Source organism: Sinocyclocheilus anshuiensis, unplaced genomic scaffold (assembly GCF_001515605.1).
Source record: "Sinocyclocheilus anshuiensis isolate Anshui unplaced genomic scaffold, SAMN03320099.WGS_v1.1 scaffold766, whole genome shotgun sequence".
NCBI classification, from domain to species: Eukaryota; Metazoa; Chordata; class Actinopteri; order Cypriniformes; family Cyprinidae; genus Sinocyclocheilus; species Sinocyclocheilus anshuiensis.
The window spans coordinates 682,251-693,504 of NW_015546060.1; the positions used below are offsets into that span (position 1 = coordinate 682,251).

Below are 11,254 nucleotides of genomic sequence, written 5' to 3' on the forward strand. Positions count from 1 at the left end.
TGAAACGACATGAGGGTGAGTAATTAATGACAGAATTTTCATTTTTGGGTGAACTAACCCTTTAAGCAATATTTGAGGGTAAAACGTTTAAAGATCAATGCTATCAGAAAATAATTTTGAATCGTGCTTGTTTGTAAAAAGAAAAAAATATTATATATATATATATATATATATATAAACACAGGCATATATATTAGTGCTGTCAAATCGATTAATCGCATCTAAAATTAACATTTGTTTACATAATGTGTGTGTGTACTTTATATGTATATATAAATACACACACATACATGTATTTATTTAATAAATATTTACATGTGTATATATATATATATTCATATTTATATTAGTGCTGTCAAAATTAACGCAGGATATTTTTTTCAGTTGAATGTGTTAAAAATATTTAATGCATTTAACGCAGGGGCGGAGCTAGGGTTGGCCACCCCACTCACAACTGCTGCTTCGGTCTCTTTTTTCTTGACAAGAATTGCGTTTATTTAGACACAGAACGTCTTTACGACCACATCAAACGGGAGACTTTTCAGACACGCGTTTCAACTCCACCTCAGTGCCTGGTGCTGGTCAAAAGAGCGCGGAAAAGGTACAGGTGACGAGAGAGCTTCAGTAGAATAACAGTGAACTGCGGTCAGATGAGATGTTGTCAGGCAGGAAGTCAGTAAAAATAATTTTCCTGTCCTGTCAGCTGTTATACTGTGCTCTTCATTTGCACACACAAATGCGGTGGCGTGCACTGTAGCCTGTATAGTTTCATATTAAAGCGCGAAAGTCGTAATTATGTTGTCAGTTAAGTGCATGTATTTATTCTTTATGAGTTACATTTAAGAACGTCTCTGAAATGCAGAACTGTCCTGGAGCAGCCCAGCACATTCTCCCTCATCTAACACACCCGATTCAACTCGTCAGCTCATTAGTAGAGACTTTAAGACCTGAAGTGGGTCAGAAAAGGTAAAGAGTTATGAGAAAATATGATGTGTGTCAGATCCGCGTCATGTTCAGCAGCGGCAGCTCTTAAAGCAGCCAAAATAACCTAATAACCCAGCTGCTGTGATGTCTGTTAATCAAAGAACAAAAGAGGAAATCAATAACAGTTGTAGCTTTAAGGATTCATCTATATTTAATTTAGAATCTAGTGCTCAACTTTATTCAATTTCTGTATATTTCCTACTTGGAGAAGGCCACAGGTAGCTAAATATGTATATAATTTATTATAATGGGTTTATGTGAAGATTGTTTTAAGTTCACTTTAATTAGAAGTATTTAAGTCTAATAAATGTTAAAATTGATAGCTCTCAAATATAGTGCATGGATAAATATTAGATTTTTTTTTTTTATTAGAGACATCAGTATTGGTATCAGTGAAACTCACCATCAGTCATTAAAAAATATGTCATTAACAAATATTATTGCAATATAAAAGTACTTAACTTTAATGTTAGGTGGGATTAATCGTGATTCATTTATGAAAAAAGTAATTTATTAATTTTTTTAATCGACTGACAGCACTAATTTATATATGATTTTTATTATATATATGTATACACATGTAAATATTTCTTAAATATATACATGTGCGTGTAATTGTGTATATATATATATATATAAATATACACAGTACACACACACACACTATGTAAAAAAACGTATTTTGGATGCGATTAATCGATTTGGTTTCTTTTTCACAAACTATAGTACAAATCAAAATTATTCTGAGGTAAACAGGCGACCTGAAGATTCCATCCTGGTGGCGTCTACTAGGGTTTCAATGGTGCTGATAATTTCTGGTAAGTTTCCAAAACTGGAACGTTTCCAAAATTTAGCGTCCATTAACTGGAACATAAAAGTGCAAGAATCACTATATCGGATTTGCGAGCTGTGAAATAATCTGGTTTTGTTCATTTTGCCACTTTTACTAACCGTCATTATCCTGAGCAAGTTTTGTTAGTGTGCAGTTTAATTAATTATATGCAACTGTAGTATTATCTACCAACATTAGGACACAAATACTAGGGCCATCACACATGATATCACTAATATCACGTGTGATCCCAAGTATAAACATGGTCTAGAATACAACTGTGTACCTATATGTCCTATATGTATGCAACTAAATGTGCAACTGCACTTGTGAGTGACATTAGTGCTCAGAGGCAGTTAAGAGTTTAAGGATGGGATGTGGGAAGAATGTTCCTGGTCTGAAACCAGTCCTGCAAGTGCTAGCCTTCGAAAAGAGCAACACACATATGCGACGAGACTGGTAAGGAACAGACACACTGATGTTTAATGCAGAGAAAGGCGCTGATGGAGTTCAGGACAGAAAAAAGTGCAACAAACACAACGCAAAAAAAAAAAAAAAAGCACACAACTCGAGCATCGACAATGAAAAAAATTCATTTCTCAAGATGAAAATCATGGACCGTTAAGACAATGGAAAGACCGTCAGAGAGACGAAGAAGCTGAGGAAGAGGATGAAGAGAGATCAGGAACAAAACGCACGTCAGAGGACGAGGAGGGGAAACAAAGGCAGGAGCGGGCTTGAAATTTGTGGTCTTAAAAGAAGAACAGTAGAACGACTGATCCAATAAATATAAAGGAAGAGAAGGTACACGAGTCTCAGAGTGCGATATATGATTCTGAGCGTGTGGTTCAGCCGGACGGGCTGCACTGGGATGGGGCTTCAGGGGGTTTCAGGGTGGCGAGGGGTCTCTCAGACACAATCAGCATTTCGAGAAGGTCTGCTTGATCTCATCCAGCACATTCCCCAGCAGCGATGGCTCGTCGCACTTGGCGTCGATGGAGACGGTCTGATCGGACTGGAAGAAAGAGAAACATAGGATTTTAATGAATCATCTTCTTCAAATCTGAAAAGAGTTGCTTAGTGGAATCAGAATCATTATGATTCAGTTTATATTGCATATTCCAAATACTCACGGTTTTGACCAGCAAACAGACGTGGTGACCCTGGATCGACCTGCTGTACATGGAGGCGCAGGAGTCGATCCTCTCCACAACTACAAACACAGGAAACAAGAGAACAGAGGATTTAAGGGGGTCCATATTTTGAAACGTATCACAGGCATCTTTTGTGAAGTCGGCGCACCGGAGAAGTGATGGTGGAAGCAGATCCTGGCCAGCAGGTGGTGGAAGGGCATTTTGATCCTCTCTAGCCGTAGAGAGCTGCCCTTCAGGTCGCCCGACTCCAGCAGCTTTGCGTATGCGTCACTGACAACACAAGGTTCTTATGTTCAGCTACATGAAAACACTCAGTACAGTCTTATTACTTTGATTTAGTTTGAACCAATTAACAACAGCCCTAATTTAATTTACATAAAAATATATTTTCATCATCCACACCTAAACTTAAAAAAATAATAATAATTAAATATAAAAAAATTAATAACACTTTGAAAATTTTGGGTGGGAAAAATATTAATTATCATTATTATTTTAATTATATTTGAATTATTATAGAATGTATTATTATTATTAATAATAATAATATTAATATTACTACTACTACAAATATTATTACTGCAAACGCTATAAAATATTATTATTAGCATTTTTAAAAAATGAATTAATAATTATATTTTACAGTACAACTAAATTACAAAGCTAATTTATGGATGTGTTCATTCATTCAATAAATGCTCTATTTTATTTGGGGAAAATAATTTTAATTACAATTGTGATTTAAAATGCATTAAAAAAAAGAAAAGCTCCAGGTTTGCGGTGCTTATTTGTAGGCCTGCACAATTTGGCTAAAATTTTGGAGATTATATCAATTTTTGGAGATTAAATCAATTTTACTCTAATAATAATAATAATAATAATAATAATAATAATAATGAGTTTTATTATTACGGTTACTACTACTACTAAATAAAAATGGTAAACAAAAGAAATATGACTATTTACTATTACTACTGTTGCTATTAATTATTATTAGCATTAAAAAATAATAATACATTTTTAAAGCATCTTTATTTATTTTAACATGCACATATACATGTATAGATATATATATATATATATATATATATATACACACACACATACATACACACACATCTATATACATCTATTGAGCTGTCTATATAGAGAGAGAGGGGGCACTATATATATATATATATAGAGCGCTCCATTTACGAGTGGTTTGGTAATGTGTTGCTCACCTGTAGCAGGGAGTGGTGATCAGGTATGATGTGCATGTAAAGTGCAGTTTGAAGTCCAGTTTCTCATGAGTGGAGGATTCGTCCGACTGTGCCAGAAAACAATCAATATGCACGTCAACAATACTAACACTCACACTAGAAACATGTAAAAAGTATGAGCTCTTGTGTGTATATGGGAGTTTCTCACCTTAACTATGAAGGTGAGGGTTCCCTTTAGTTTCTGAGGCATGACAATACTCTGCACTGAGAACACGAAGCGGGCCTCGTTTGAAATCCCTGGAAAAAGATTTGAATACATGAGTAAAATCTGCCTAAATCCAGTTAATGACACTTTCAGGAGCGTCGCTATCCTGACCTGGTGGCAGTTGGAAGGGAACGGTGAGGCTGTCGTGAGCTCCGGCTCCCTCCGGCCGCTGCAGTTTGGAGTTGAGGGAATCCAGCACATTGAACTCCATTGACTTGAGGAAGCTGTCGCTCTTATTCTCAAAGATGACCGACACCACAACTTTGCTCTCATCCTGATGGTTGCCCTGGATGTCGTACACCTACAGAAAAAAGGGCGTTTTTTTATTTTTATTTTTATATAGAGTAGGAAACTATTAGGAGGCCAAAACATGCAGAACAGCGGTTAAAGAAGGCCAGAAGAAATGGGAATATTACAAGCCCAAAAACCAGGTCAAAGGCAGTTAATATAATTATCATCATCCAAAACGAGAAAGAAATCACATCAGCTTTAACTACACCAAACAGGTGCATTTAACAACTAATGTTCGATTGACAGTCTTATAGCACTCAAAAAGACATCAGTCACAGCTGAAACCAGATTTAATTGGACTTTAATGAACAAGGCTGTGAGGGATGGAAAAACTGTTCATTTAATATGTTGTGTATGTACATATATTTATTTTTTTTTACTCAGGTTTGTGAGTTAAATAGTGTGAATACACAATGCCTTTCTATTGTCTTTATTGGCTGCATAAAAATATATATATAGTGCAACTTGTGTATTCCAGTTCACAAACAAACGAGTCTTCAGGTTCATTTAATGAATCAGCAAAAATGCTGGACCGACTCGTGAGTTGACTAAAGAATTGATATATAATTTCTTATAAAATATATTAAATTACATTATAAAATAATTGTTATTATTACATATATACATTTATTATTTGTATTCATTATATAAGGACTGACCTATTAACCTTGTTTTTGTTTGTATTTGGTGTCTATTGTGACTAAAGTCTGTATCACAGCAAGTTAGTGGCAACAACAGTAGTTCTGTTCCTATGGTTACCTGATCAGCATCTTCTTTCATCTTAAAACATACATACAGAGACACATGAACAATACATCATTCACAAACCACAGACCAGAATCACTTAAAGCAACGAGTCGCTTCAGCAAAAACAGCAGCCGTGTGACAGGATCATGAGATCTCGATTACAGGCTGAGCTTCATGCTGGTGCAGGAGACAAACATCAGACTGACTCATCTGTGTGACTCCACATCACGTCACACTCACCATCTTGATGTAGGAGTTCTCGGCCAGCAGAGAGTAGTTGGACATGGGCTGAAACGAGATGGAGGTTGGATAAGTACAGGATAAAGTATATTTACTAAGCATTTAATGTCACAGAGTGGCCTTCTGTGATTGGCTGGCTAGATAGATACTGACCGGCAGAGGCTCCTCTTCCTCCACGGTGCCGTTTTGCACTGAATCATCCCCGCCGGCGTCACTGTGATGATGATGATGATGGTGGTGGTGGTGGTGTCTCTTCTTCTTTTTCTTCTCCTTCTCCTCCTTTTCTTTCTTCTGCTTCTTTTTCTTGTGTTTGGAGGATTTCTGAACAGGAAACCAATGCACAGTTGGCTTAATCTGGTTTCAACAGAGCACAACAATTTTTTGTATTCTTCTGCTGATTTTTCAATAAAGTCTTGAAAAGTCATTCCTTGCCTAAACGTACATAAATCAGGAACATGTCATGTGACCTGCTCATCCCATTAAGCATTGCAAATTACTACATTGAAGAAAAAAATACACACACATTAACAGTGGACATCAAAATTAGAGAACAATCTATATACTCGATTTCTTCTGAAATATTGTCTTCATCGCTCAAAATTTGAAGGAATATCAGCTGTAGGTAAACCACTGTTCCACTAACATGTTTGACAAAATATCCAAAGCATTTCAACAAAAACCTTTATTTTACGGAAAACTTATTTGGCAGAGAACAGTAACCACTGTAGCATGAAAGAAGATTACAACTAAAATTTAGGAGGGTTACAGCTGTCAGAAATTAGTAGGAAGTGTAGAAGCCCCTGCTTTGAGTGACTTCAGCACATCTGCGGCCGCAGGACATTTTCTTCAGTTTCTCACACTCAGTGGTGGACAGTAAACGAAGTACATTTACTTGATTACTGTCCTTAAGTACACTTTTCAAACTTATGACCCTTTTTAAACTGATGACTAACTTCACTACATTTGAAAGACAATTATATGTACTTTTCACTTTTCTATCAAAGTCGTTACTACGCAGAAGCTTTAAAAGTCTGACTTTTTTTTTCCTTCTCTAAAACATGACTTTTTTTTAGACAGCCTACAAGTAATCAATTTTGTAGGGTTACGTGAAGTGATTTCCCAGCATTTTTTGAACACTGACCAGATGCAAATGTGGTATTTATTTACAACAATTCAATAAGTTAATATTGTGGTATATATTAGACACAATTTTGTCTGATTTTGCGAAATTGTGTAAATGAAAATATTAGCTATAAAGCCACAGAAGAACTGTCGTGAGTCTCTTAACAAAACACAATAGGCATCTGACTTGAAGCAGCACTGCACAGACTGTTCTGTGTATGACATCAAAGTATTTTTTTTTAAAGTTAATTTTTTTTATTTAGTTCAATGTAAATAATTTCTGTTTTTGTTTAAATATGTATAATTTTTTATAATGTTTAATGTAATTAAACATTTTTTGTTCAATTAAACTTTAAAATGTTTTGTTAAAATGCATATATTTATTGTTGATTAATGTTTAATTTAAATGTATGTTTATTAATATATACAGTTTAAAAAAAAAGGTCAATATTTTTATTTAAATGTAAATAATTTCAGTTCTTTGTTTTGAGGATTTCTAACTTATTGTATTTATTCAATGTTTAATGTAAACTATGATTGTTTATTGTTTAAATAAAATAATGTTTTTAAATGTTTTCTTGAAATGCATATATAATAGTTGATTAATGTTTAATTTAAATGTATGTAATATTAATTAATACATACACGCAGTTTTTTTTAATAATGTTAATTTTTTTTTATTTAATGTAAATAATTTCATTAATTTATTGTTTTTTATTCAATATTTAATGTATTTAAACCGTATAATTGTTTAATGCTTGATTAAACAATTTTTTATTCGAATGGCTTCATCTGTGGCTATTTTTAAGTCTAAATTAAAAACCTATCTGTTCGATAAGGCTTTTAACTCTGGTTGAAGCACTCTTTATCCTTGTTCTATATTTTTGCTGCATGTTATGGTGTTTTTCTTTTCCTTTTTCTCTCTTTGTTCTTGGTTTTACCGTTTTTATTTTTCATTGTGTTATTGCTGTTTTTAGTTATTCTGTTGTAAAGCACATTGGTCAACTCTGGTTGTAGTAAATAGTGCTATATAAATAAAATTGCCATTGCCATTAAAATAATGTTTTTTTTTTAAATATTGTTTTCTTAAAATGCATATATTTATTGTTGATTAATGATTCATTTAATAGTATATAATGTTTTTATATGTATACACACACGCGAGCATAAATTATTCTTATTTGTGTACATTTGTGTATTTATGTACGTTTTTATGTTTATTTGAAAAATGTATACAAGTATTGTTATTTAATGATTAACGTGTGCATATTTTAAAGATTTATTAAGATGAACATAGCACTGATGGTGGAACAAACAGAAAACTACTTTTTAAAACAAAAAGCAGTCGTGTAAGCCCCACCGTGTCCTCTGGTTCTGCGTCTTTAGGCTCATCAGGCTCAGATTCTGGGGCGGCCGCAGAGCTCATGTCCGCAGCAGCAGCAGACAAGGGCGTCGTCTCCTCCTGTAAATAATCAAACATTAAAACGCACCCACTTCCTGCTTTCAAAACCTTCCACAGAGTGATCCTCTACACTATGAAGCATGCACAATTAACAATATCATGATCAAGAAGAAGAAAAGCTAATTTGATGTTGTTGAATTGTCACATTGGGAGAAAATGGTGAGAAAGTGGTGAACCTGCAGTGAGAAAGTGATGTTTTTGTTTTTTCGCTTTTGAGGTCAAGATAATACTGTGTTTGCATTAAGAGGAACTTAACTATGATGTTTGGGCAGAGAAAATAAGTACATCAAGGCCGTTCTGTCTCAGGTGACCTACATTCGGATCATGAGGCAAATGCGGTTTTGTGCACATGAGCTGTTTGACTGGAACCGCAAGAACTGTCAAGAGTAATGGCTGTTTATGATGATAAAGACACGATCATACAGGAGAAGCTTCCCACATCAGTAATTAAGACACCTTTACACCTCTGCACGTGCACACATGCACCCTGAACTAAAACAAGCAAATGCTAACAAACACACATATATGCGAGACCTGTGAAAAACAGTGAAAAAAAGAGAGGTGAGACAAAGAGATTGGCACGTCAAGAACAGTGAAAGCCGGAAGGGAACACACAAAACAGACGCTCATTAACAACAGGACAGACCGACAGCAGTATGACCGGAGGGGGAGGAGAGGGACAGAGTGTGAGGGACCGGACCTGGGCGGCGGGGGGAACAGGAGCACTACAGAGCCAGAAATCCAGATCCGAGGCCTAGAACAGAAAAGGCAGGGTGGGGAACATGAGTCCAAGCCTGTTTGACTCAAACAGAACCCCAAACAAATGCTCTGACAACGACAGAAAACAAAATGAGCACATATTCCATCATCATGTCTGTTATGGCCACTTCAACAGTTGTTCAAATGTTCATTTTACATTAAAAAAAATTATTATTATTAGTAGTAGTAGTAGTAATATTATTGTTATATTTCTGTTAAATTAATTTATGATTTTATACAATGTAAATGTGGACAATTGGTTTTCATTTAAGCAAGTAAGAATATTTCAGTTAGCCCTGCACCTCCTAGTGGTTTAGATTAAGAAAGCAGGAATTTTCATAGTCGAATATCATTAAAATTAACAACCAGTTCATCGTTAAGATTAATATTGCAATACGTACATTAGGGCTGCACAATTAATCTAATTTCTATTCGCGATTACAATTATGGATGCCACAATTACGTAATCGTTCAAAGCGGCAATTAATCGTTCAAAGTCCACTTATGTTATTCTGTGCTTAAGATGCTTCTTTTTGTTTTCTTTCTACATGTTATCTTAAGGGTTTTTCCATTTTTTTATTTTAGTTTTAGTATAACACTATAATACCATTTATATTTTTACTTTTTTTATAATTTAAAGAAGAAACCAATCTGATGTATAGTTGACATTTGAGGCTTAATACTATAGAAAAGCACGAAGTTTTTCAGTTAAGAGTGTTTTCAGCTTGTTTATTTTCCTATAAAAGTACAGCATGCAGGTGCATCAAACAATGGTATAAACATCATTCAATGTAAATTGTGATAATCGTAATTAATCATCGCAATTACAATTTCAAGGCAATAATCGACAATTATGATTTTTGTCATAATCGTGCAGCCCTAACGTACATGGTAGAAAACTAATAATAATAGTTTTAATAATTGAAATAAGTGCACAAACTGATATGCTCCTCTTAATTAATATATTAAATAATTTTTTATTTTTTTTGTATTTCTGTTGTATTTTAATTTTAAGTGTGAGCACCTCTATAAAAGGCAAAATTCCGGCAGTTTGCTGCTCTGGAGCCTTCAGGTGTGTGTTAACACAATGCCAAAGAGGAAATTGGCATTGTGTTAACACATCATTCCAGTCCCGAAGAAGCCGTCTCCATCCTGCTTCAATGACTAACCATCGAGAGCATTCTGACGAGCTGCATCACTGTGGTATGGCACCTGCAACGCATCCTGCCGCAAGTCACTTCAAACATAGTGAGAGCAGCTGAGAAGATCGTTGGTGTCTCTCTCCCCTCCCTCCAGGACATTTACAACACCCATCTCACCTGCAAAGCCCTCTGCATTGCAGGTGATCCCACCCACCCGACACACAGCTTCTTCAGCTCCCCTCCCCTCTTTTGCCCCATGCACCACTGAACAACGCGGTGGTCGCGCCAGTGCGACCGCACACAAAATTTTGTCGCACCAGGCAGAAAAAATGGTCGCAGTCTGGAGCCCTGGATACTGATGTTGTTCTCTAACTGAATGCATGGGATGCGGATGGCACTAGGTAAAGTTCCAGTTTAACGGTGATGTAATGTCCCAGTTGGTTGGTTTAACAGGCTGCTATTTGGACGCTGTGACAGGGATCTAGCTCCATGCTGATTGTTGTCGCAGCGACGGGATTCCAACGTGGATAATTGCTCTAGGAGCTTAGTGATGTGGGGTCTGGAGCCCTGCAGTTCGGTATGTACCTCTGTTTTGGGGTCACGGTTCGATACGAGTTTGGAACAACAGGAAATTTATTTTTTTTCTTTTATTTTGAACAGACAGTAGTGCTACATACATGAGCAGTTGTATTTGATTTTAATTAGATTGTATAATTTCAAGATTTAAAGCAAAAACAGAATGGTCTGACTTCAGCTTTGTGAAACTATACTACATAAACTGATTTCTCTGACAGTAGGTGGCGCTTATGGAACAGCAGAAATTTAGAGTTTCCCTGGTTAGGAAATTACAGTTACCGCTGTAAACAAAGCAATTCTGTGCTTATTAACTCTACTTTAATATGCATTATATGGAGGTAAGAGGAAAAGAAAACATCATCAAAACATTTCTGAAGACGGTCAGTTCCTGACTGACTGTATTCATCCTCTGATAGCATGAACCGAACCGTGACATTCCTACGAATACATGTACCTTTACACTCCTAATAAATATATA

The 11,254-nt window shown here is 35.4% G+C and overlaps 1 protein-coding gene across 3 annotated transcripts in view; it reads right to left on the minus strand.

The window, feature by feature from the left end:
* Positions 1 to 2,313: 2,313 nt before the first annotated feature.
* Positions 2,314 to 11,254, minus strand: part of LOC107699420 (AP-3 complex subunit delta-1-like) — a 41,824-nt gene continuing 32,883 nt past the window's right edge. The window contains exons 24-34 of one of the 3 annotated variants that reach the window (XM_016500671.1): positions 9,000 to 9,053; positions 8,198 to 8,299; positions 5,869 to 6,036; positions 5,716 to 5,763; positions 5,488 to 5,508; positions 4,549 to 4,738; positions 4,381 to 4,469; positions 4,194 to 4,279; positions 3,119 to 3,240; positions 2,950 to 3,029; positions 2,314 to 2,831 (exon numbers count right to left, since the gene is read on the minus strand). In XM_016500671.1, coding sequence (XP_016356157.1) covers positions 2,736 to 2,831; positions 2,950 to 3,029; positions 3,119 to 3,240; positions 4,194 to 4,279; positions 4,381 to 4,469; positions 4,549 to 4,738; positions 5,488 to 5,508; positions 5,716 to 5,763; positions 5,869 to 6,036; positions 8,198 to 8,299; positions 9,000 to 9,053 — 1,056 coding nt within the window. In that variant the 3' untranslated portion in view covers positions 2,314 to 2,735. The remainder of the gene's footprint in view (positions 2,832 to 2,949; positions 3,030 to 3,118; positions 3,241 to 4,193; positions 4,280 to 4,380; positions 4,470 to 4,548; positions 4,739 to 5,487; positions 5,509 to 5,715; positions 5,764 to 5,868; positions 6,037 to 8,197; positions 8,300 to 8,999; positions 9,054 to 11,254) is intronic. The other 2 variants (XM_016500673.1, XM_016500672.1) reach the window with 2 other exon arrangements.